A 26,679-nucleotide genomic window follows, 5' to 3' on the forward strand; every position below is an offset into this window, starting at 1 on the left:
GAGCTGGGGAAACGGGATGCAGGGAGAGGAAGGGCGCGGCGGGAAGCGGAGCCTGCCAGGCCCTACCGTTAATGGCAGGGAACGAGAGGCATGGGGCTAGTAGGAGGGAAAGGCGTAAGCCAGAGGTGGCGGAGCCTGCGGCCCTCTTCTGACTCGAAATTTTATTCGCCCTGACCGTTGGCAGGGCCGGCTCACCCATGAGACAAAGTGAACGTGGATGCTTCAGGTGGCAGGACCCAGCGGGACATCAGATCCCAAGGCTGATCTTTCTTCCCTGCCTCCTCCCTTGTTCCTGATGCAGATATTGTCTCACCCGCTTCTTCCCTGGTAGAGAAGGGGGACGACACCCTTTTGGGGTCTGCCTCAGGTGCTGAAATGCCTTCAGCCGGCCCTGACCATTGGCTCTGTTGACAGGCGCTGGGAGCCCAGCCGTCTCTGGAGAGCCACAAATCCCACGCTGGAAAATAGTGCGCTAATTCTTTCATTATCGTTTGACAAAGCGAATCTTGGTTATTCGATATTTTAGGTGAATGCTTTGCTCCAAGAAAGCAAGGAAGCGGGGGCTCTGGACTCTGGAAAGAAGCAAAGCCTTAGTCAGAGGTAATGTATAAACTCCTTCCGGTAAGCAGAATAGATTAGAATAGAATAGATCTTTATTATTGTCCCCTTGCGGGAACAACGAAATAATGCAAATGTATTTGAGGTCAGAGGTGCAACCGGCAACATTTATTGATGGTTGTTAGTTGGATCCTCAGATGTGAACAAATTTGATTGCAGATATAAAAATATTTTCAGATACAGTCCTAAAAACGATTACTGTACTTTAATCGAGATCGGTGGGACTTATTTGCTGATGTGTAACTATATTGCATTAGAGGTTTGTCATAAATTTGTATTTATGCAAGGATGTTCATGAATGTAGATAGTGGCGATTGATGTGCTGAGATTTATTTTCAAAACTTTGGGAAACGTGAATATAGTACTTGTGAAGGGTGACCTGAAAGCCTCCGATAGCTGGCTGCCTCTTCCTTTACCACCCTCACACTCATACATGCCAGCCCCCTAACACTGTTGTGGCCATTTCAGTTCCATTATTGTTCCATTCAGTTGCATTCAGTAGTGGCACCCTCCCTGTGGAACACCCTCCCTTCTGATGTCAAGGAGATAAAGAACTACTGTACATAAATTTTTAGAAGACATGTGAAGACAGCCCTGTATCAGGAAGTTTTTAATGTTTGATGCTTTATTATGTTTCAATATATGCTGTAAGCCACCCAGAGTGGCTGGGGAAACCCAGCCAGATGGGTGGGGTATAAATAATAAAATTATTATTATCATCATCATCATTCTGTGAGGCGTTCATGTGCATCTTGGCTGGAATTATGGGTCCCCTCAGGGACTGCTGGGGCTAGAGGATGAATTAAATAAGGTAAAGACAGCCCTCCTCTCCATTGTTAAAGAGCTGGTCTGCAAGCCCAGGTTCAGCAAACAGAACAACGAATGAATTTTTGAAATGTGGCAGGTGAAGAAAACAATGTGAAGGAAGGGGGGGGGGAGAGATGCTCGCTCACTGTACATGGCTATCAGTGCAATTGCACTGTTGACTTGGGTAAGGAAAAAGGAAGACATTTCAAACATCATGTAGCTTCTGTTGCATTTCCCAGTGGCATGTACCATGGACTTGCAGTATAAGTGATGAATTTATAGTGTGGTATTTCATGCAGTATGGATCTGGCCCCTCTCCAGTGGGTTATCTAGAAGAAGAATAAAGGTGACCTGATTTCAGTCTCATGTTGACTGTTTATTGTTTTGATTAGAACGTCCATTGTGTGCCAGTGTGTGCTATCTGTGAAAACCGAGAGTGCATACTCACAATCACTGAATGGTGATTATGTAAGCTTTATCTCAGGGATGGGGAACCTATAGCCCTTAAGATATTGCTGGACTACCATTCCCATCATCCTTGACCACTGGTCATGCTGGCTGGAGCTTGTGGGAGTTAGTATACAATAACATCTGGAGGGCAACAGGTTCCCCATCTACTTTAGCTGTTAAGAGATGCTTAGGATCTCTTGACAGTTGAATCATACCTTTAAGGTGTGACCCAGAGCATGTGCTGCTGCCTAGGAATGGAATTGTCTTGTTTGGGCAGACTTAGTACCAGGAGGTACTAAGTGGCCCACCAGAGGACCACAATCTACTTTCCCTCATCCCTGGCCAAGCACTTGGTTCAGATCCTCCAGGAGAATGAACAGTTGAGAAAAGTCTGTGTTTTCTCACCAAGAGAGATAGAGCAACTTGATGGCTTCCAGTCTCAGTGCACACACACCTTTCCCCTTTGCACCAAAAGAGAATATGTCCACTGTCTTTCCCTGTTCAGAGAAGTAATTTGTAGTGCCATGTTGGCATTAATGCTAACCTTGAGGTGAATGGGAAATTATGTGACTGATCTATTAGAACCGAGCATTTGCAGATTTGGGTGCTCAACATCTGTATTTGTGGCTGTGTAGGCAGTGTATACAATGCAAGTACTGTTTTTGTTGTAGATGTTTGGAACTGAGGAAGTCTGTTGATGAAAATATCTCTGCTCTACAGAACCTGAAGAAAGTAAGTGTTTAAGGTACAGCACTTCTTGTTTCCACAAGAATAAATTGGAGAGGTTCAGAAAAATACTCTGTCAGAGTAGGACGTGAGATTACTGCACTTATGCTGTGGTTAACCTAAATTTGGTGCAATTTGTAATGTATACAACTTCCTTAGACAACTGTATATATAATACTATTGGTAAACGTATCCCAAAGTCAAAGGAGCCACTATCTTTTTTTTTTTTAAGCATAAAACACCATGTGTATGTTTACCTGTAATTAGCATATTTTCCATGAATGTGATTAATGCCAGGCTATGCTAGATTGATCATATTTTAGTTCGAATCTTAATGTACATAAGAATGTTATGAAAAATCTGGCGTATTGTTTTCTTGCAGTCAGATGAGCCTGCCCCTGTGGGAAATTATAATCAGAGAAAAGAAGAAGAAGGAGCAAAATTGTTAATGCTTTCTGAGCAGCTGGACAAACTTACAGCAATCTTTAGCCGGGAAGATGTGACCATGGACTCCAGCATGTAAGTAGATTAGCAGTACAAACCTGTGGATGTCTGTTCAGAGGTAAGGCTGCAATCCTAACCCAACATACCTGGCAGTAAACCCCACTGAATTCAGGAGACTTACTTCTGTGTATTTATGGTTAGGTTTGCAGCTTCAGTCCCATTGAGTTCAGTGGGATTTACTCCCAGACAAGTGTGTACACAGGATTGCTGGATTATCCCATGCCTGCTCAAGTCTGAGCATGGGCATCTTTATCAACATAAACTTTATTATAAGGTAAAGTTAAAGGACCCCTGGACGGTTAAATCCAGTCAAAGCCGACTATGGGCTTGTGGTACTCATCTCGCTTTCAGGCCATGGGAGTTGGCGTTTGTCCACAGACAGCTTTCAGGGTCATGTGGCCAGCATGACTAAACTGCTTCTGGTGCAACAGAACACCATGACGGAAGCCAGAGCACACGGAAATACTGTTTACCTTCCTGCTGCAGCACTACCTATTTATCTACTTGCACTGGTGTGCTTTCGAACTGCTAGGTTGGCAGGAGCTGGGACAGAGCAATGGGAGCTCACCCTGTCATGGGGATTCGAACAGCCGACCTTCAGATCAGCAAGCCCAAGAGGCTCAGTGGTTTAGATCTCAGCACCACCCGTGTCCCTTATAATAGTTACAGGTGCATAGTCATTGATGCTTTGTCTGCTACATAATTTTAACTTTATCTGACATAATTGTATAATTGTTACCTACCCTGAAGTTAAGGGATGAGACTGCTTAGAAATATTAATGTATTCAAAATATGAAATTGAGGAATTATTGAAACACCTGGTCCTTCTTACGCCCCTAGAACAAGAAAGGGGAAGTTCTTTGCAATATTGTCTGCATCAATGGTTGATTAGAATAAGCAGTTGTCAAAAGACTGTGACTGACTCTGTTTCTTTTTTGGGTTAGCAATACTAAAAGGAAGGACAGCCCCAAAACACTACAAGAAAACGAAGAAAGTGAAGAGGAAGATGATGATGAGGAGGAGGAGGAAGATGATGATGATGAAGAAGAAGAAAGTACACAGGATGATGGTGATGATGAAGAGGATGGCGAAGATGAAGACAAACTCGGAGATGATTCAGCTATTAAATTTTTTATCACTCTTGGTGATTTTTCTGCACAGCAAGAAGGCGACCTGACCTTTAAAGTAAGTAAAATGTAATATTATTCGTTTCTGTGGGCATATCTCACTAAGTACTATAGCTGTGTAGGATTTGTTTGTGATTGTTCATTTGGTATAGACATTGCATAAGTCAGTCATCACCAGTCCCACTCTGATGCCTTCTTGCAGTGTGAAACAACTATTTTTGATTATGCTACACGAGTCTAGTAGTGATGGTTTTTCCCTAGGGTAACAAAGTCAATCAATGCTGCTATGCATGTGAGAGGTACCAAGTTGGTTCGTGATGCCACCTAGCTTAATAGGAACAGGTGGCCATTATCATCATCATCATAGCTGGAGAGAGGTGTGCACTGTACAAGAGAGGAGAGCAGCAGTGCACCTGCATCCCCCTTATACATGAGTGTACTATTCTCACATGAAAAGATAAATATCTCAATTGTTATAGGTACTAAATATATGCCTGGTGAGTCCATATTCAAGGGTGGGGGGAGGCTTTCCCCTGCTGTCCATCTCTCACCTCTGCCTTCCAATTGTAGCTTTTTTCTTTTGTCCCCTACCATTTAATGTGAAGATTGAGAATCAAGGTTAGCCCACCACCTGCATAGGCCTTTCTTGGGTTCAGTTTCTTGGTCTTCCCAGAGTGTCTCTCTAGATTGTAGCAACGAGGCAGGATTCAAGATCAAGCTTTTATATGTGTGATGTTGGAAGTCCAATATAACAGCTAGTTCAATCTTAAGAGTGTCTGTAAACCACTCAATATTTACATGCCCAACTCTAGCATCTTCCACAGTAATATTTTGCATCAATTGATAGAAATATAAGAATAGCAGTCACTTTGGGTAGAATCAACAAACTAGACCACTAGGTCTCTGCTTTCATCATATATTCAGCACAGAATATCTTTAAACCCTTGTGTATTAATGTAGTTTCTTCCCCTCTCTTTGTTTTCAATACTGAAGAAAGGCGAAGTTCTGCTTATCCTTGAGAAAAAGCCTGATGGTTGGTGGCTGGCTAAAAACTCCAAAGGGGAGAGGGGCCTTGTGCCTAAAACCTACCTTATGGTTGGTATGCTTCTACCTTTCTCTTTCTATTCAGTTCCATGTTTAATGTTATTGTTGGCATCTTTGCACCTTAGTGGGTTTGCAGTGTTGCTCTAGGTAAAAGCAGGGGTGAAATAATCTTTTCATGGGCTGCTGCAGCCGTCTGGACAGCGATATGGAAAATAACTACTAAGCTTTCATCTTTTCCAAGATTGTGGTGGAGTGTGTGGGGATGGCATTTTTTAGTGCTATAGAAATAAAACTCAGTAGCATGCCAACTGGTAGATATTTTCTGTCATTCCTCAAATATTTCAGATTGCTTTCTTGAGACACCCAGCCAAACATAACATCTTAGGGCGGTTCCAGACTGTTGCTATTTTCATGTAAGATTTGATTGCATCCTGGCAAATTCAGATTGTGCAGTTATAGATGATAGGGAAGTCTTGTGCAACACACGCTTAAAAAAAAATCAGACTTTTTGGGATAAAAGAAAATGACAGGAAAGTGCCCTGGAAACAACACTTACTTTGACACAATGTCAGCTAACTTCCCTCCAAAAAAAAATCAGAATAAATACTCAGTAGCAACCCAGGATCCAACCCAGGGTGTATTCACAAAGGAACAATAATTTGAAACAAGAATTTCCACTTCTACTGCAAAATAAAAAAAGATGTAGAACGTTATTGACTGTTGCAATGGATCAACTTTGTAGGTGAAAGATGTGGAAGAGGGCCAAGAACCAAGTGAAGAGGAAACTGAGGAAGATATAGAGGTGGCAGATGAAACGGAAGGAGGGGCCAACATTCTGAAAAGGTAAAGGGACCAGAGCTGTGAGTGGAAATGCATCATCATGCTGCTGTTTGTGATGGGGGCTTCTTCATTGCAGAAGCATCCTTTCATCATTTGTGTATCCCCGATTTGAACTTGACTGATTTCAGTCCTGATTTGTATCCACTACAAGAGCAAACACAGTGGGAGATGGTAAAGCCATTTAAACCTGGGCTCTGCATAATGGGAAATTATTATTATTATTATTATTATTATTATTATTATTATTATTATTATTAACAATAATTAATAACAATAACAATAAATAAAATAAAATAAAACTCCACCCACCAACAGAATATTAAAAACACGATAAAAGATCAAACATTAGAAACTTTCCTAAACAGGGCTGCTTTCAGATGTCTTCTATAAGTCAGATAGTTGTTTATTTCCTTGACATCTGATGGGTGTTACACAGGGCGGGCGCTACTACTGAGAGGGCCCTCTGCCTGGTTCCCTGTAACCTCACTTCTCGCAGTGAGGGAACCGCCAGAAGGCCCTCAGAACTGGACCTCAGTATCGGGGCTGGACGATGGGGGTGGAGACACTCCTTTAGGTATACTGGGCCGAGGTTTGCAGTAGTGATAGTTTGGAAGGTATCCCTGAACAGGAATTTATAAGAATCCTGAAGAACTAATCCTGCGAAAAGTGAATAATTTATTTAATGTCATTTAAGGAACTTCATTTCTACTGGACTTCAGAACATTATTACAGCAAAGCAGCCATACATTTGGTACTGTTGCTTTTAAGAACACTTGTGCCTTCAATTTGTTACTGCTCTTGTGGAACGTTTTGTAATGGCATTTAAATTGTGCTGTACACTACCCATGGTTCCTGTTTGGGTGGAAGGGGGGGTGTAGAAATCAAACAAACAAGCTGATAAAATAGGTACAGCAGTGATCAGACCACTTTCACATGGTAGTGAAAGGCAGGCAAATAGTGCGAAAACTAAGGCAGCCTTAGCCACAAAACTAAATTAAATAAAGATTCCAGTCTCAGTTACCACATGGTCAGAATATAGATTAAATGGTTTTTCCCAGTGGGGCCGTCACTCAGTGTGTCATTTGACAACCCATCACCATAATCACATATTGAGTGCCGATTTGCCAGTCTACATATTTGCAGTTAATTGATTTGTGGATCAGCTTTGTGTTATGTTCTTATTTTTATGCTACCTACAGAACAGATTCACACTGGAGTGCTGTTAAAAAGGCCATCACAGAGGTAAGTCTGTGGTTTATCATTTGCATACCATTCATGATTATCGTATCTGAAGAAGTGTGCATGCACACGAAAGCTCATACCAGGAACAAACTCAGTTGGTCTCTAAGGTGCTACTAGAAAGAATTTTCGATTTTGTTATGATTATTGATATTTTGCTTGGTTTTTCTTACAAAACCAGAGAGCCAAACTGGTACTCTTATTTAATATGGTACTCCCTCTTTCAAACAGTCCTACTATGGACAGCAAAGTTGGCAAACTGAGTATCAGTTTGCTTGAAAAGGGCAGGAACAGTGCAGTCCTGTTCATGTTTACACACGAGGAAGTTCCACTGTGTTTAGTGGGGCTTACTTCTAGGTAATATAATGTAAAGAATTGCAGCTGCAGAGTGTTTCTGCTTGTTCATCCAGTGGCTCTTCAAAGTACTTGATGTTCAGTGACTTGCTACTTAAAGACTAATATGGAGCCAGAAGCAAACTGATAAATGGAAGCAATATCAAGGTTGAATTATCTCTCTTCTTAATAGAATAATACCTTAGATGCACTGACAACTATGGGAGCAGTTCCTGCAGGATTCCGACCTTCAACACTTGCACAGCTCTTGGAAGAAGGTAGGAGTTTTGTAAAATCCAGAGCTCCCAAAGGATGAAGCAGGTTCATCTCAGGAGGTGTGAACATTTATTGGGAGGTGACCAAAGTTCTGATGGCAGAATGTTATAATTGTATTTGTGATTATTATTTTTTACAGTCAAGCGGGGTATTTTTTATGAAATAAATAAATATTTTTATTGCATTTTTCATTTCCTTAAATTTTGAATAGCACTGTGTCAGGGTGGGTATTGGAGCAGGTCAGCAATAACTCACTCGGTGTCAGTGAAGTTAACTCTTTAGTCAAAGAAACAAAACAGCTCAGGCCTAGTGAGCACAGCGACTCTTCCCAGTAGATCTTGCTCCAATGAAGCAGTTGCCAGGACTGAAGGTCTCTAAGTCTCCTACTCCCCCAATTCCTTCCTATGCAATCTGAGGTTCCTTCATCTTGCCTGTCTTTTCTCCGCCTTTTCCATTCCTCTTCAGATTCTGGGAGACCAGAGGGGAGGGAGCTGGCTGGAGCAGGAGGGGGAGACCCCCGGCGTCTTCAGCAGCCTGACTCATCTCTGTTTCTTGCCCCCCCCCCCAGCCTCTGCTTCTGCTTCTGCCTCTGAATCTGGACTGCTCTCTGCCACATCCTCTTCTTGCTCACTAAACCCTGTTACTGCTTCAGTTTCTGCTCCCTCTTCTTCCTCTGATGACTCTTTGTTGTCCCACCACCAATCCCCTGGCTCTGAGCCTTTCTTCCCTTGGGAGTTCCCCAGGTGGTATCTCCCACCACTCCTCTGCATCCAGCCAGTCCATGATATAGTGGTGACAGAAATCTTTTAACAGAGTTAAAAAATGCCTCTTTTGTACAGTATTTGTGTGTTGGAAAAACGCCCCCGAAACGCTGAGCATCCTCCAGTATGTGCAGCCCTGGAAACGGCATTTCCCCTCTTCTCCAGTGTGCTCAGTGACATATATCAGAATGATGTATGCACACTAATGTTCTGGCAAAACACTAATCTTTTGGCAAGAAGACCGAGACAGAGCAAGAAGAGCAAGATAAGATTTATCACCAAGTCAATATGTTTAAGATTAGGATGTCAGTCTGTAATTGTGCTACTGCTGCAGTCATAAAATTACTTACTTGCAAATTCCATTGAAGATAACCAAGATGCATAATAAAGGGAGATGGGAAAATAACACACTAAATATAAGCATTGTTCTTCTAGGAGTTCAGTTTCGGGCTTCTTACTTCTTACAACCTGAGCTCACACCTTCCAATCTTTCTTTCCGAGATCTAGTGTGGAACCCGGAAAAAGGCACTGTAAGTATTTGCTCTCAATAAAAGCCAGATAAACTCTCTTTAGGGTAGCAGAAAATGGGGAAATTGGAGAAAATGTGTTATGCAGTAACATATTATGAAGTAAATGTAGCTGTAAAATGTAAAACTCTGGTCCCTGCCCCCCTTTCTTTCAGATTCAGTCAAGGCCAACTCGGCTATCACTGATTGTGACCCTATGGAACTGTAAAGGCATTCCTTTTCCTGGAATGAGCATACAAGTCCTGAGTAGACATGTTCGACTCTGCCTTTTTGACGGTAACAGAGTGAGTTCTACAAATCACTTAACCTGAGCAGTTAAAATTTGAACTTCTTCCAATATCTTGATCACATTTATGAAACGGGAAGCATGTGTCTACTCAGTTGTCGACTGCTATTTTGTGGTGGATTTAAACAGTTGCTGCCTATAACTTATTTGCATACAGTTATTTGTTCTGCATTTTAAAATCTTATCAGGCTTCAGTTAATTTGTACCTGAGAAAGTATTCCAGACTTTTCCTTTCTGGCTATCCTATCTTATATCGGCAGCATTGCACAATATTTATCTGTACACAACCCATGTGCAGCATTGACATATTTAGGGTAGTGGTCCATGAAATTCAACTCACAATTCACTCACTGAAATTAATGAACATGGCTAAGTTAGGTTCACTAATTTCAATAGATCTGTTCTGAGTAAAATGTTGCACACCACCCTCAGTGCCAAATAAGTTGATTAGTCTGCCATCCCTCCTTATCAGAGAGCTGATGGATAATAGACCTGATTGTTACAACACTCTTGAACACGTACCTAGTGATTCTCAAAAGCAGGATTTGCATTGTTCTCCATTGCAGAGTGAAAACATCAGTTTGTGATAGGCTGGATTCAGTGATCATATTTCTAAATTTCATGAGCTAAAGAAGGTGAAGGTTGGTCATTCAAACATAAGCTGATCTTGTAATGAAATAGTTTCCCATTCTTCATTGCGTTAATTACACTGCTGTATTCAAATGTTAATTATTTTCTCGTTTTAGATACTGAGTAATATTCATACAGTTAGAGCTACGTGGCAACCTAAAAATCCCAAAACATGGACCTTTTCTCCACGGGTAAGAATACTGAGGAGATTATTGATAGATCTGACCTGGTAAATTTTGCATAACTTTGTAGGATTGCGATCTGTAGTATGTACAATTAATTCTAGCACAATCTGATAATAAGCTTCCTCCCTGCAAAAACAAAACAAAACACCACCTTTAACCAAATGCTAGTTAAACATTACTTGATTTCGAGGAGGGGGAACATTACTTGTGATTTAGAGGAGTCATAGAAACACATGCCAAGTTCTCAGCTGCCAAGCGGAATGAATTTAAGTGCTATGAGGTTAGACCTCTGGCAACCACATCTTGGAACTGTATTGATAAAATCCTGTTGACTTGAGGACCAAACTAGATAAGACACGGGGAAATTCATTTGCTGTTTATTTTTTCTTTTTACAAAAATAAAAAAGCAGCTTGGATAGAGGGTCAGAGCATTTGAGAAGGAAGGGCAAAAGGTTTCCTCATCTAAATCCTCCTCCTATCTCCTATTTTCTGTGCTAAGAATAAGATGAGCAAATAGCACCTGGGAATAGTTTGGAACAGGAAACCTGCTCAGGGCATTAATCCCCCACCCTCATCACCAGGGGTCAGCAAACTTTTTCAGCAGGGGGCCGGTCTACTGCCCCTCAGAACTTGTGGGGGACCGGACTATATTTTGAAAAAGAAAGAAAGAACGAATTCCTATGCCCCACAAAAAACCCAGAGATGCATTTTAAATAAAAGGGCACATTCTTCTACTCATGTAAAAACACGCTGATTCCCGGACCGTCTGTGGGCCGGATTTAGAAGACGATTGGGCCGGTTCCAGCCCCCGGGCCTTAGTTTGCTCATCACTGTCGCTCAAATTGAATTCCACTCACTTGCTTTGCATTTGGCGCTAAATAATCACAAGTTACTTGTATGTGCTGAAGGAAGTGCCATAGGTTGTTCAGCAGGTGGCAGTGTTTCTTCTGAATCAGTGTTGAAATCACACAGCAAGTGGGAGCTTATGGGGCTCCAGAAGCAGCTGTCTGCAGGCAAACACTTCAAATATGAATTTTCCCCTGTTTTTGAAATTATATTGCATCTCAGTATTAACAAGTCTACTGGGTACCCCTGAGGCATTGTTAAATTGTTTATCTCTGGGTATATTGGCTTGTTTCTCTTTGATACCCCAACAGCAGCCAGTGAGGAAAAGTACATGATGCATTTCCATTGCCACACATTAGTGTTGAAGAGAACTCACGGGGTTGCCCATTTTTGACGGCATCCATCCATTCTTCATCATATCTAATTTTGTCCTTAGCTTGTCACAGTTCATGTACAGGGGGAATTTGTTGAGTGAAAGGAAGGCATTGAAGAGGTGGTGACTCCTCTGTCATTAAGCTGAGCTTTGCTTGCTTGGAGCACCAGTTTAGAGTTTGAACAAGGGAAGAAGGCTTCAAGACGGAGCTGCCTTCAGATAAGAAAGGACACTGCAAAATGGATGTTCTTTGGAAGCTGGTGCTTATATCTTTGTGGAAAATAAAACACAATGCCCTTTGTTGTGTAGCTTGCCGATCACTATAGGATTTAGTGTGTATTCCCTGGTTGTATCACTTATTTCATACAAAACTAGATGGCATGTAAAGATAGTGATTGGTGGTGATGCTTGTGATTTAATTTAATAGTTTATTTCTGAAAGGAAACGGAAGAATTCTATTGGTGTTTCAAGAGAATCTTGAAATAAAATGCTTAGATATATTTGCTGCTACTTCTTTTTTACGTTTTTAGGTCACTGGCATCTTACCATGCCTGCTTGACGGTGATTGTTTTATTAGATCCAATTCCTCATCTCTGGACATAGGCATATTATTTGAACTTGGGATCACTTACATTCGGAATGTAAGTTCTCACAGGTGATTCATTGCATGAAACTATTAGAAGACAGGCTGTCTGTTGGTATTTCTTTTATATACAAAGAGCTTGACATCATAAACCACAGGAATGAAGTAGAAGTAGGTTTCAATATTACAAGAATGCCAACCTTCCCATATGGCACATAATTTATTAGTATGAATTGCCATTCTCCTGCTTGGTGATTTGGCTGGCTGATCGTTAAGCTGTGTATACTTGAGGTTAAGATTAATAAATCAAATTTATTTGATAAGACAAAAGTGAAAGTGATGGTGAAGACTACCAGCCTATATTTTTTACCTTCCTTTTTGGGGTAGCTCATGAAATATGGAAAGGCATGCACATTAAGAACATAAGAGCAGCCCTGCTGCACCAGGCCAAATGCACATTGAGTCCAGCATCTTGTTCTTAAAGTAGCTCACTAGGTACCTGTGGGAAGCCCACAAGCTCGGGCGCCCGGGGTGGCGCGCCCAGGGGTGGGGCACACCGCGGGACCTCCGGAGTCTGCCTGCCTTCTCCCACGCAGCCGCCCTACAGCTGGGGGGGGGGAGGCAGCAGGCGGACCATTTGGGTAGTGCGGAGCCTGTGTGTGCCCAAGCCACTGCGTCTCTCCTAGGAGAGATGCGTAGCTCAGGATGACACCTGGGGCGGCCCACTCCCACCGCACCCCTCTTCCTTTGCCGCTGCCCACAAGCAGGACTGGAATGCAGTACAGTGGTACCTCTGGTTAAGTACTTAATTTGTTCCGGAGGTCAGTCCTTAACCTGAAACTGTTCTTAACCTGAAGCACCACTTTAGCTAATGGGGCCTCCCGCTGCCGCTGCACCGCCAGAGCACGATTTCTGTTCTTATCCTAAAGCAAAGTTCTTAACCTGAAGCGTTATTTCTGGGTTAGCGGAGTCTGTAACCTGAAGCGTATGTAACCCGAGGTGCCACTGTAATGCTCTCTGCATTTGCTATTCCCACAAACTGGTATCCTGAGGCATATTGCCTCCAACTGTCCTATTGTCATAACTGGTAGCCATTGATAGCCTCGTCCTCCAGTAATTTGTCTAATCCTCTTTAAAAACCATCCACGTTGGTGGCCATTGCAACATATTTTAACTGTGCACTGTGTGAAGCAGTACTTTGTTTTGTCTGTCCTGAATTTTCCCAACATTTTGTTTTATTGGATGGCCTTGCTTCTCTCTGGTTAGCCACTGAACCCAGTGCTCTGTTATTGTAGAGATGACCAGTCCCTGAGGATTGCAGGAAGAAAATACAAAACAGGGCTATCTGAGTATGCAAGCTTGATTGCCTTGTAGATAGCTGCAACCACTAAACCAATTCCATTCCTTTAGCTGCATTTATTGGTACAATCAAACCCACCTAGCTTTGAGTGGCAGGCATTGATTATTTCTAAGGTGATGGCGGGGGGAGGAAGGAGAGCCTGCCATTGCTGCTTCAGCTACACACCTAACACAGATATTGTGGGAAGAGTGGAGCAGATGGACCCAAGGGCTGATTATGTCCAACTGTTTTATATTTTAGCAACCTGGATAATTAGTTTCATCCACCTTATTTTCTAGTCAACAGGTGAGAGGGGAGAATTAAGCTGTGGCTGGGCATTTCTAAAACTTTTTGACTCAAGCGGACTTCCAGTTTCCTCCAAGTAAGTTTCCTTTGTGATTTGGGGAGGAGAATCTAAATGTTGTGAAAATATACATCAAATTCACAGGGTTGGTTTATTATGTGTTTATTGCTTTTATACCCCACCTTCCTCCAAAGAGCTCAATGTGGCATACATAGGTCTTCCCCCTTCTCACATATTTGATCCTCACAACAACCCTGTCAGTTGAGTTACACTGAGAGAGAGTGACTGGCTCAAGGTCACCCAGTGAGTTTCATGGCTGAGTTGGGATTTGAAACCAGGCCCTAGCCTGACACTCTAACCATTACACCACAGTGGCTCTGTTTGCTTGGTTTTGCCTTCCGCAAGTTATCTGCCAGAGGTGAAAAAATGTGTTGCATCAGTTAACTCCAGAAATTTCAGCAATCAAAGCTGATGATGTAACAACACAGGGATACTTGGTTTTGAGTGTCCCTCATATGGTACTACTCATAGCATTCATGAGCCATTTCATACTTCACCTACAATCTCCTGATGAATATTATTCAAAAATAGGTGTGAAAGTTCAGGTGCAGCTTCCTGGCACTTGCCATGTGTCTCTTCTGTATGGCTGGCATTGTGACAGACACCAGTTTGCAATGCAAAGTGTGCGTAGACCTGATGGGTGTTTGATTGCGCCCATCACATTGTAGGAATCATATGTTTGGACCGATAACCACACACATTCCCCAGAATGCTGCCAGTTCCAGAAGGCAGCAAGGTGCCAGTGCAGATGCCAGGGTCTTGATGCTGCCACAAGGTAGGCTGGGGAGGTATTTGGAAGATGGCTGTAACCGTCAGACAAAGACTTGTGGTCTTGTCATCTTAACTAGCCCTGTGTAACTAAGATGCAGCAGGGGAATAATGAAGCTGCCCATTAGTTAAACTGCTGAGAGTTGGTGGGGAGGTTTTTAAACAGAGATTGGCATGTGGCTTGCTTCATATAGGTCACCTGGCGGGGAAGATTTTTTGAATATGCTCTTAATTTGCATGCCTTGGTGGGTCGCTGCTTGTCTGTTACTCAAGGGCCCCCAAATACTGAAGATGGCTGTGCCACCAAATGATTGCTGTTCAGTTTAGGAAGCTGTCCTATAGCAAGTTAGGCAATTTTTCTATCTAGACCAGTGTTGCCTGTACAGATTGGAAGCAGCTCTCCATGGTTTCAGACATGAGACATTTCCAGTTCTACCTGAGGATGCATTTGCTTCCTATGTTGGAATTCAGAACTTTGCTACATACCTTGACTTTTGGGGGAGCATTTAAAATATTAAGTTGCTTTGCCAGGTTTCTCCTCCTCAAAATTGCATGGCAACTGCTTCACTTCCTAAGCATTTCGAATTCATATTTATTATGGTGGTCCACACACCAATTCTAAATGCTAGTTTGCAGTTGCTCCTGTTAACATACAGGGAACTGAGGATGTGAGAGATGCTTTTCCGAGACCCCTCTTTCCCCCCGCAGACCACCATTCCCTTTTCTCTCACCCCATCCCCCGTCCTGAGCCACTCTAGGGAGAGGTGTAAATGATGTATTGGTGGAACAGATGAAACTGGAGGAGGATCAACAGCCCCTCTTCCCAAACACACAATTGGAAGTGTTTTCGGCTCCCACATTGGGGCTCTCTGGATGCTGGCCATGGTGACTTATCTCCTGGCTCTCACTCCTATCCGGCTGCTATTTCCCTAGTGCCTGCCAATACTTCCCCATAAAGCTAAAGCTTAAAAGAACTAAGCATAGCAGATAAAGATTCAGTTTAACAGTATTCATTTCACAATAATACTACATTGCTTTATATCAGAAGCACATAATTGCAAATGCATTTGAAACATTTTCCAGATTTCACATTCTTTGCCAACAGAAACGAATTTTTTCACCTTTTGGGGGGGGGGCGGAATTCTAGCAAGAGGAAATCTGAATTGCAACAGGCAACTTGGCTCTACATCAGGATCACAATATCAGTGGGATTTACTCAATGCCTTGGCTAATGCTCTCAACTGACTATCTGTTGCATCTTCAACTGAGGAGGGGGAACCTGTGCCCTCCAGATGTCATTCGGCTCCCATCAGTCCTAGACAGCGTGGCCAATGGTTGGAGATGATAGCAATTGTAGTCTTAACAATTAGAAGACTACAGACAGTGTTAGAAACTGAGATAAGAAAGCTAGGAGTTAAATGGCCCCTTAAACCTAGGTTATGGGTGCAACAACGGAATGTCTCGGCGTGCTTTTTATAACAAGAATACAAAGCTGAAAATGAGTGAACTGCAGCTAAAATATTATCCAGTAGCACCTTAGAGACCAACTGAGTTTGTTCCTGGTATGAGCTTTCGTGTGCATGCACACTTCTTCAGATATCTGAAGAAGTGTGCATGCACACGAAAGCTCATACCAGGAACAAACTCAGTTGGTCTCTAAGGTGCTACTGGAAAGAATTTTTGATTTTGTTTTGACTATGGCAGACCAACACGGCTACCCACCTGTAACTAAAATATTATGTTCATTTTTCACAGGGTCCAGTCCTTCCCCTGCCTGCCCCCTCCCTAATTTTCTTAAGAGAGTCTCTTCTCCAGTCTTCAGAGAGTAGCTGGAAGTGGGGAGGCAGAAAAAGGTTCTCCTTTCCTTCCACTCTGCAGTTTTAATCTGAAATCTTAGGCGCAGTTCTGTGCCCAGAGTTCAGAAACTGCTCATGGTAATGAAATTCCCTGTTACAAAATGCGCCTAGAACAATGGGAGTTTTGAACACTGACTGCAGATTCCCCATCCCTTGCTGAAACCTGTCCTCAAATCTCCCACTGGGTTCAATGGGACTCCTAAGTAAGTGTGATAGGAGCGCAGCCTTGAAAATTACAAATTAACACACATTCATCTCTTTCTTCCTCCAAAGTTCATTAAGGCCAGCTTTAGTGATGTTTACTTAATATAGCATTATGTACGCCACATTTTTTTAAAAAAGAAGAAAACCCTTTTCTATGCAAGGCAAGGCAGGACCAAAACTGACTAATGCTAATTAATCTCTTTTGCCACCCAAGCATTCTTGCCATTTCTGCATTCCAGGGGCTCGGCTCACAGAGGCTGTCCTTGAGAGGAACATTTCTGATCATACCACAGATCCTTGAGCTGGGTTTGCATACTGCCCCAAGACTGACTCATTGCTAGGATTGTACTACATGTGTCTCATAGCCTGAAACTCGATGTCATGTGATGTGTATGCAGCCTGTTAACTTGCCCTGAGACTGCTAAGCTTGTTAAACAAGTCTCACCCCCTAAATGATTTTAAAATGTGCTTGGTTTATTTTCAAAACTTGAAGTGGGCCCAGATTTTCTTTTCTTTAAAAAAAACAACAACTTGCCTGTGGACTTCCTTTATGACTGTTTTAGCCGTCCTTTCTAGTATCATTTCCACAGTCCTGAATACAGCTTTCCTAGCTTTGGCAAAGGGCTAATACAGTTATTATAGTTAGTTAATTGCTTTAAAATATTTACCGTTTGCCAGCCTCACAAGGAAGGCTGTCCCCCCCCCCCTCTTTTTTTTGGAAGCTGCCTTATACCAAGCCATTGAGCCATCTATGAAATTTTATTAAGACTTTTCAGAACACAATAGAAAAACAAACCAATTTAAACAAAAACAAAACAGCAACAACAAAAAGAAAGAGATAGAAGAATGCCAAGTCCTTACTCACAGGTATAGCTTAACTTTTGTCCCACACAGAAAAAGGTGAGCCCTCCCAACTCTCACCTGGGAGCTTCCCATTCTTCCCCCAGCCTCTCGCCCTGGAAGACCTTCCCTTCCCTGCAAGGAAGGCTGTTCCCTTTCTACACAGTTTTCAAGTGCAGCTTTACCCATCTTACAGTTTGGACATTCCCCCTGAGGATCATAATCCTATGGCAGAGATTGCCTTTCCCCCAAGCTGGATGCACTGTGTTGTGTAATTGGGGGCGGGCAGAATGTGATTCTTCTCCTAGCAGTAGATGGCTGTTGTGATAGTGTTTTGCTCTGCAGGTGTCTTGGGCTCATATAACTGGACATTGTCTGTGCCTTGAATTGTGAGGAGTGGGAAACACATCCCTCCCCACACCTCCCCTTCATAGTATCATCATTTTCTTCCGGTTTTTCCTCCCAAGAGCTGGAGTGTTTGTGCAGCACTTAAGAATAATAATTCAATGTACTTGTCTCCCAAAACAAGATTGCCCCACAAAGCAAGACTACCCACATCCATTGTGTGGAAATTACACTAGTGATACAGGATGGGAGTACATATAGTCACCTGGCACTTAATAGGGACTTTATAAGCAATAATCTGTGTAATATAACATGGGGGGTGTCTATTTTTCATGGTGTGTGGAGACCTTCACCACAGGTGGGGAGCTGAGGTTGGGGTTAGTGCCTTGCCCACATTGGACCCATGACAAATGGGGCTTGCAACTGGAGTCCCAGCTCTGTGCTGCAATGAAATCCCACTTTTTGAGTCGCATTCAAAACAATATGTACCCCGTATCAAAAAACCCCCCACAATCTCAGTCCAGTAGGCAGCATTGTTACCTACAAAATGAAATGGAGGGCTGCACAGAGAGCCAGTGTGGTGTAGTGGTTAAGAGCGGTAGACTCGTTATCTGGGGAACCGGGTTTGTGTCTCCGCTCCTCCACATGCAGCTGCTGGGTGACCTTGGGCTAGTCACACCTCTTTGAAGTCTCTCAGCCCCACTCACCTCACAGAGTGTTTGTTGTGGGGGAGGAAGGGAAAGGAGAATGTTGGCCGCTTTGAGACTCCTTAAGGGGAGTGAAAAGCGGGATATCAAATCCAAACTCCTTCTTCTTCTTCTTCTTCTTCTTCTTCTTCTTCTTCTTCTTCTTCTTCTTCTTCTTCTTCTTCTTCTTCTTCTTCACAGTAATGGGGAAAGAACCCAAGACATGGTAGAAAAAATGTATTGTTTAAAAAATATTAGATACATATCTCTTATAATCCACCAGTTGCATCATCGCTACTTATAGAATCTAGTCCAACCCCTGGCAATTCAGGAATCTCAACATGCAGTCCCTCATCCGGTTTGAAACCCTACCGGACCCAGCTTAGCTTTGAAAATGTGTTAGCCGTATTATTGCTCTCTGTGTATCTTGGATAATTTCTGCCACAACAATGAGAAACCTGCAGCCAGAATCAATTGCCCTTTAGAGGAGAGGGCAGAACTGGAATATAAGAAACATTTTTTGCATTGCTGAACTCTTCTTTCTCTGAATTCCTGTTTGTATTGTTTTTGCTAAAATGATATGATGTGCTTGTGAAGCTGCACTTGCGGCCGGATGACCAAGTTGCAGCTACTGTGTGCGATGACTGTCACACAGTGAGGTGAACACCCATCTTCACATTGTGGCTTCTCTCAAATCCCCTGTTGAAAGTTGGCAGGAACAGAGAGGACGGGCAAGATGTTTCACTTGCATTCATCACTAAGGGTTAGGGAACCAGTATACCAGTACAGGAATTTCCACAAAGCATGTAATTCATGTCTGTCACTTCCAGACAGGAAATCATGTTGAATCAATCAATACTTCAGTTATTTTAGTCGACGAGAACAGTAGCCAAATTGAAACAGCGCAAATGATTAGGTGCTTCCTGGCCAAATGATGAAAAGTTTTAAAAACATCTCATTCTGTCCAGAGGGAGGTTAATTAATGTTGAGCTGTTGTTGTTTATATTTTTATTTCCACCCTTCCTTCAAGGATATGAGGGCAATGCCCTCACAACAACCCCATGAAGTAGGTTAGGCTGATGAATGGTGAGTGTTTCAAGTTCACTCTCCATGCTTTGCGGCTGAACAGAGATTTGAGCTCATATATTATTGTTCTAAGTTCAGTGCTATAGCTGCTATACCAGCCTATTCCTCCCGTCCTTTAACTGTGCGCCAGCTGGTCATTATAGGAACAACTGTTTAGAAACTTGTGCCAGAGCTTTGATTTTTATTTTCTTCTTCCCTCCCTGTCCCTTTCCCCTTGTAGTAATTATATGCAGCCCATTGCACTGGGTTGCCCCAGCCACTTTGGGAGGCTTCCAGCAAAATATAAAAACACAGTAAAACATCAAACATTAAAAGCTTCCATATACAGGGCTGCCTTCAGACGTCTTCTAAGAGTCCTAGAAGCATCCAAGGCAGCTTATGTCAACAATTCAATAAAAGCAGCAAGTAAAATATTAAAATAGAAACAGGAAGAAGAAGATAATACAAAAACGTCAGGGAAAAAACAAGCCCAAATCAGCCATCCTGTATGGGAAAAGGCCAAAAGTTAAGCAAGGACCATTTTGTGCTGGCAGCTTCATTTGAAGGAGACCTCCACTGTATTGTGGGATCTACGACTAAGCCCGGAAAAGTGGTACATACTCTGTTCTAAGGACCAAGTGAAACAATGTTTTGGCTGGCACCAGACTCATTTTTGTGTTTGTAAACACAGGCAAATAAGTGGTGTAAACTGGTGAAATATATCTGATTTGCAAATTCAAGAAGCATGCATGTTCATCATCTGATGTATACAGAGACAAGTAATGATTTGCATGTGTGAATGAGCCCTCACAGGTCTAATGTCACATTCAGAACTTTCCTGTTGCCTCACATCGCCTCAAACCCGACACTCTTCAGTGGAGTCTGTTCACACATTCAACTGCAAGCCATTGAGTGATGAGAAATAAAGGGATGTATATATGTGTGCATGAAAAGGATCCAGCGACCCTGGGAATAAATGCGGGTTATCTGGTCTTTCAGATAATTTTGGCTGCAAAAGAGCAACATCTCAAACCATTCTAAATTGGAGGCGCCCTGGCTGAGTGTCCATTTGATGCTTCTGAACTTGGAAGCCAGGCCAGTGTATCTTTAGGATGTTCTGTTAATCCCTATCTAGAAACTCAAAGCTAAAGGATTCCTTTGTCATAATTTGACTGCCTTTTATCTGTAATTATGTGGTCACTGGAAAGATACAGAAGCGGCACAGGGTTGCTTCTGGGCATTCTGTGCAGTTTAGATGAAAAACCCAGAGCAGGATGAGTCACTTCTGCGTGGAGAAGTGAATAGTACAACAGCACTAGAGGTGAACAGGTCAGGACAGAATTCAAATCAGTAAATTTAGCACCAGTGGTTCCTGCCTTAAATGACATTTATGAATGTGCCCAGGGTGTATCTTTGACCTCAGAGAAGCTTTTCAGGTACCCTAATTTACCTGATGATAACTTGAGAGCCACAACCCAGAGAATTCTACAAGTGTCTGCATGCCCAAAGCTTTTAGTTTCCTACAGGGTGGATTTGATTTAAATCAAATCGATTTAAATCACAATTTAAATCACTAGTCAGTAAGACTTGATTAAATCATTTTTTTTTACAGAAAGACTAATTCTTGCTGGTATAATCTTAATATTTACAACCAGATGAAGGTTTCATTTTTGGAATAATAAATTTCCAGAGTAGTTTTAACAGTTATATCAAAAATTACTGATTTGGTTATGCTATTAGAAATACAAGACAGATAATTATGAAATTATTGTGAGGTTTAATAAGTTAACTTTATATTTGGACAACTTTTCTGCTGTACTTTATTGGAAGGAGAAAAATAATCATTTCTTTAATAACAGTTTAAACAATTTATTTAACTATAACAATAACAGGGACACGGGTGGCGCTGTGGGTTAAACCACAGAGCCTAGGGCTTGCTGATCAGAAGGTCGGCGGTTCGAATCCCCGCGACGGGGTGAGCTCCCGTTGCTCGGTCCCAGCTCCTGCCCACTTAGCAGTTTGAAAGCACGTCAAAGTGCAAGTAGATAAATAGGTATCGCTCCGGTGGGAAGGTAAACGGCGTTTCCGTGCGCTGCTCTGGTTTGCCAGAAGCGGCTTAGTCATGCTGGCCACATGACCCGGAAGCTGTACGTTGGCTCCCTCGGCCAGTAACGTGAGATGAGCGCCGCAACCCCAGAGTCGGACATGACTGGACCTAATGGTCAGGGGTCCCTTTACCTTTACTAAAACAATAACATTATAGCATATGTATCCATGTTTGTTAACTGATGTGGTTAAGCAGTTAAAAAACAAACAAACTGAGTTTTAGCTCACATGAAAAACTTAAAACAAATCATTATTTCCTGATGAATAGCCTTTGGACTATAATGTAACTTAAACAGAAAACTATCTTTTTCCTCCAAAGCATTTTATTTTAAAAATCCAATTAAAAAAAAATCCGATTTTTTATTTTTATTTTTTAAAAAACATTGATTTTTATCCATCCTGGTTTCCCAAATGATAACCTTTCATGAACTACTTTTGAAATATATGAATATTTCCAGAGTGGCTTGTGATACACCTGGAGCGGGCAATTGTAATGTATAAAAGCAAAGCATTCTGTTGAGCAAAAGCAAGTTGTGGTGAGTGTGTCTTAAGCAGCATTCTCAATCATTGCAACCTTGCAGTGGTATGGATAGTGGAAATACTTCGTTTTAAAAGGGGAGGGAACGCACCCCATATTATTAGGATTTGTACAAATCCACTCATCCAGGTGGGATTCATAAACCACCAAATAACACGTGAAAACGATTTATTGGATGCTGTTTTAATATACCTGTCAACCTGGGATTTCCCGGTTTGATGGTCTTTTATTGGGTCATCTTTCATAGGACAGCATCCAGTAATTATTTTCCGTATATTATCAGGAAGTTCACAATGCCTGTTTTGAGTGGGTTTGTGCACACCATAGTTGTTTGGCACAAAAGGTGACATCATATATCTCTATCTGTCTCTCTATCTGACCCATTTCTACAACTGACAGGAGGGTCATGCCACTGGTGGCCTTACTGCTTTACAAAGTACAGATTCGTAAGGTGAAGAATTTCTAAAGGCTTATAAAAATAGTACTCTCTGCTGTTTAGGGAGGACACATTTTTATGGAACCTTCATGGATGCTTATCAAATCGAGCTGTTAATAATTTTTTTTGCACTAGGTATTTTGTTGTTGTTGCCTTCCTTCAGAAAAGGTGAAATATGAAAACGGGTGATTTGCACAAAATACCTTTTGCAGCTTCAGGAAAAGGCACATATTTCTTTACTTTCATTTTTCACCTATGTCATAAAAGAACGCAGGTGTCTGTGTTTTGTGTATTTTACAGAACGTATGAGCTGATTTTGAATGGTGGGACTCCCTACGAAAAGGGCGTTGAAGTAGACCCCTCGATTTTGAGAAGAGGTAGAGCTTATCTTGTGCCTTATCTGAAACTGGAAACTATTTTGTATGCCTCTGTTATTTTATTATTTATTTATGAAACGCATGATGTTGCATAAGCACCGCACAAGTCTAAAACACAAACAAAACAGGCACGTCCACGCCAATCTAAGGAAAGGAATTCTAAATAAGCAGTGTTTAAAGTGCCATTGTTTGCCTGTGGAAACTCTGATTGCCGGACGGAAACATGGCTGTCAAAGCCAAAGAGGAAAAGGAGGGTTTTAAGACTTTTTTTTTTTTAAGGAAGAAGTGTGATGTGTATTGGAATAATTAGAATTTTAACTGCAAGGGGTGGGTGAAAAGTATGACGTGATGTTTCTGATTTGGTCCTACTCAATAACAAAGTGAGCCACAGAGATCAGAATGAGAACAGGTAGAGATAAGCAGATGGGAAAAGTGCTGGAAGCAGAAATGAATGAATTACGTATTTGAGAACATTTAAGAGTAACCCAAATACCGACAATGTTTGATTCTCTGCTTTATTTCTTTTTACTAAAGCCAGTGGCAGTGTTTTCCATAACATGATAACACTGAGGAAGCAGCCTCAACTTCTGGTGAAACTGAGGTCATTAAGCACCAACTCCAGAGCAATATTGAAGTAAGTGAGCAAAGTTTGCAGTTTTCTTATGATGCTTACATTGGAGGTGTAGCTTTCTCTCGTACATGAAACAAGTGTAAGAGATTTTTGCCGTATAGGTCCAAACTTGCAGTAGAGCTCTGTTATGAATGTGACAGGCTTCTGTCAACTATCAACTATTAAATACAAATGGATGTCAGCTGCCAGCCTTTCCAAATACTATTGCATGCCAACTACCGTATTTTCTGGCGTATAAGACGACTGGGCATATAAGACGACCCCCCAACTTTTCCAGTTAAAATATAGAGTTTGAGATATACTCGACCGCAGATTCTCCACCCGGCGTTTAAGACGACCCCCGACTTTTGAGAAGATTTTCCTGGATTAAAAAGTAGTCTTATACGCCAGAATATACAGTATCTAATGCAAAGTACTGGAGGAGAGAGAACAGTGTCTCCAAATGGTGACATAAAGGAGAGATAGAATTATAGTAAACTGTAGTTTGAAGTAACAGAATGCAATATGGAAACATTTTGATCAAATGAAAAGTACCCCGACTTTGCAGATTTTAATGTTCTTTATATAAAATGCAAGGATTTCCTCTCTTTACCCTGTCTCGATGGGTGAGAATAGGAAATGCCTATTCAAAGAAATTTGAAAATAGAAATCTGACATTTTACTTAATGGTGCCTGCATAGTTGACCCAAATTAACTTTACATAAAAGAAAAAAGTATAGAAGGTAAAATTCATGCCCCCATACAGTGTTGGACCTTTTAGTATGTTGTATAATATACCCTAGAAACAGAGAGTATGCCCCTCTCCCGTGGTTAGGGCTTGAGTCACAAAACTGCAATTTAATGTGTGAATTGCTTAATAGCCAAGAAGACTAAAGAAGTAGTTCACAGATGGTCAGAATAAAGTCCATCTTAATACCGGTACTACTGCATTCAGAAATCTTGCATGTTAAGATGTGCTAAAATATTTCAGGAGTAATTTTTACTGACAACACTGTTTTTATTGCTCCTTTTTTAAACAACAACAACAACAACAACAACAACAACAACAACAGTCTGCTACAGAAGTATTAATTGGCAGCATGAGCTATATACACCTTTTATTATTTTATCGTCAGATTCTTGGTGATGTGCTCCTCCGGGACAGACCAAACATGCAAAATGCAGTAAGGAAGTCTGGTAATCTTTGGGTTGAAAAAGCAGCAGCTACTTTCTGTGCTTGCCATGTGCGTGAGAGAGGCGTCATCCCCGCCATACAGCATTCACTCTGAGCTCCAAGTAATCTCTTCTTCTTTCGTAAAGCAGGAGAGGGCCAACTTCAGTTTGGCATAGTCGGCTCCACCAGTGCCGCCACCCCACAAACCGCATGCTCCAGCAGTTCATGCAAATCAGGTGTCCCCAGATTTACCGGACCTCGGGCCGCTTCTTCCAGCACTGATCGCATGGCGGGCTGGAGGGCGGGGAGCGCCCGCCCACACGCTATTCCGGCGCACTTTCGGGTCAACGCAACGCCGGAAATAGCTTGTGTGCACGGGCCTCCGCACACCCAGAAGTGCACTGGAAATTACGCTTGCACATGTGCACAAGCTATTTCTGTCGCTCCACTGTCCTGAAAGTGGGCAGCCGCACCGCACTGGTAAGAGCGGGCGGTGACAGTGGGCGGCAGGGGTCACTGGGGGCCAGATAGATGAGCCCCTCAGGCCGCTGAGCTGGGCCATGGTTTGGCTTAGTGTTATGTCACACATGGTTTGGCTTGTGGTTTGTCACACTCCAGGCGATCTATGAGCGGTAAGCCAAGAACAAACCTTGCCTAAATCTTGTGGTTTGTCTGGTGTGTGACAAACCACAAGCCTGGGTTCAGACATAGCACTAAACCAAACCAGGAAATGTAGCAGCGGCTGGGCTAAGAGAAGAACGAAGAGCCATAATTCTTAGTGTAATACTTGCATCCTCGTATGTTCATGCTTGGCCATGGTTTCGCTTAGCATCATGCATGAACCAGGCCAGTGTTTCTCCCAGTCTGGGTATATTTAAACAGCATGGGAATGACATTGTTCTGTCAGCAGCAGTTAAAGCACATCCCTGCACAGTAAGTCAACATGTCCCTGACAGTCCCCAGACATTTTCCTATGCTTATGTCATACAAATACATTTCTAGTGAAGTGAAATAAGGATGCAGCTATAAGAAGCGTTTCCACTGGAAATTATCAGTGCATTTTCCATGGAATCATGTGACCATGGTATGGTTTTCTGATTGTGCCTTGATCTTTCCCTGTTTTTTTTAAGGGTATTGTGTAAACTTCATGTTTTAAGTCTTAACAGGAGTCCTCATTTAAAGAATAATGCAGAACTTATTATATTTTTTGCTTTTATAATTCAACCCGTTAAGAAAGGTGTAGTTAAAAGTCCTGAGACAAGGGAATGCATAGCCTACCTCAAAAACATTTATTTCCCCTCCTTAACCTACCTCCTGTTTGTCAAAGAAACATGTTCGCTTCTGCTCAGGGAGAGCAGGCTTCCTCCAGAGTTGTTTTTTGCACTTTTGCAGCTTACGACTCCATTCCTCCCATTGTAACATGCATACTACTTGCTGTGCCATTGTCGCTTCTGTTGTGGCAAAGGAGTGCTAGGTGTTGGGGTGGAAATCAGTCTGGGTTTATGACAGGATTTGGTGGCTTCTGGAATGCGCACTGAACTCCTCACACATCAACAGCCAGGTTTGGGTGGAGAGGGTGTCTCACCTGAACGAAAGGAAGTGATGGATCAGTGTCTGGTGGGGAAACAAGGCTCTGAGAAAATGCTTTCTGAAAACTGGTTGTAGAAAGTCCACCAAATTCATGGATGAGCAGAGATTGGTCCCATGCAGTCTGGTTCTTTGTCAATGCTTGGAAGTGTAAAATACCCAATTGGTTGCAGTTCCTAAGTGTAAATTTCCTGCGGTCGGAAAACCTTTGTGTAGAAAACCAGCAACT

At 42.3% G+C, this 26,679-nt stretch overlaps 1 protein-coding gene across 1 annotated transcript in view; it reads left to right on the forward strand.

Moving 5' to 3' along the window:
- The window catches only part of NPHP1 (nephrocystin 1), a 33,004-nt gene that overhangs the window by 101 nt on the left and 6,224 nt on the right, over positions 1-26,679 (forward strand). Inside the window, exons 2-18 of the mRNA XM_033144993.1 lie at positions 527-600; positions 2,547-2,607; positions 2,984-3,120; positions 4,050-4,290; positions 5,226-5,327; positions 6,019-6,119; positions 7,316-7,358; positions 7,882-7,966; positions 9,161-9,255; positions 9,408-9,536; positions 10,285-10,359; positions 12,103-12,213; positions 13,794-13,876; positions 23,003-23,079; positions 23,614-23,713; position 23,789; positions 24,763-24,869. Coding sequence (XP_033000884.1) covers positions 527-600; positions 2,547-2,607; positions 2,984-3,120; positions 4,050-4,290; positions 5,226-5,327; positions 6,019-6,119; positions 7,316-7,358; positions 7,882-7,966; positions 9,161-9,255; positions 9,408-9,536; positions 10,285-10,359; positions 12,103-12,213; positions 13,794-13,876; positions 23,003-23,079; positions 23,614-23,713; position 23,789; positions 24,763-24,869 — 1,622 coding nt within the window. The remainder of the gene's footprint in view (positions 1-526; positions 601-2,546; positions 2,608-2,983; positions 3,121-4,049; positions 4,291-5,225; positions 5,328-6,018; positions 6,120-7,315; positions 7,359-7,881; positions 7,967-9,160; positions 9,256-9,407; positions 9,537-10,284; positions 10,360-12,102; positions 12,214-13,793; positions 13,877-23,002; positions 23,080-23,613; positions 23,714-23,788; positions 23,790-24,762; positions 24,870-26,679) is intronic.

Source organism: Lacerta agilis, chromosome 3, assembly GCF_009819535.1.
Source record: "Lacerta agilis isolate rLacAgi1 chromosome 3, rLacAgi1.pri, whole genome shotgun sequence".
NCBI classification, from domain to species: domain Eukaryota; kingdom Metazoa; phylum Chordata; class Lepidosauria; order Squamata; family Lacertidae; genus Lacerta; species Lacerta agilis.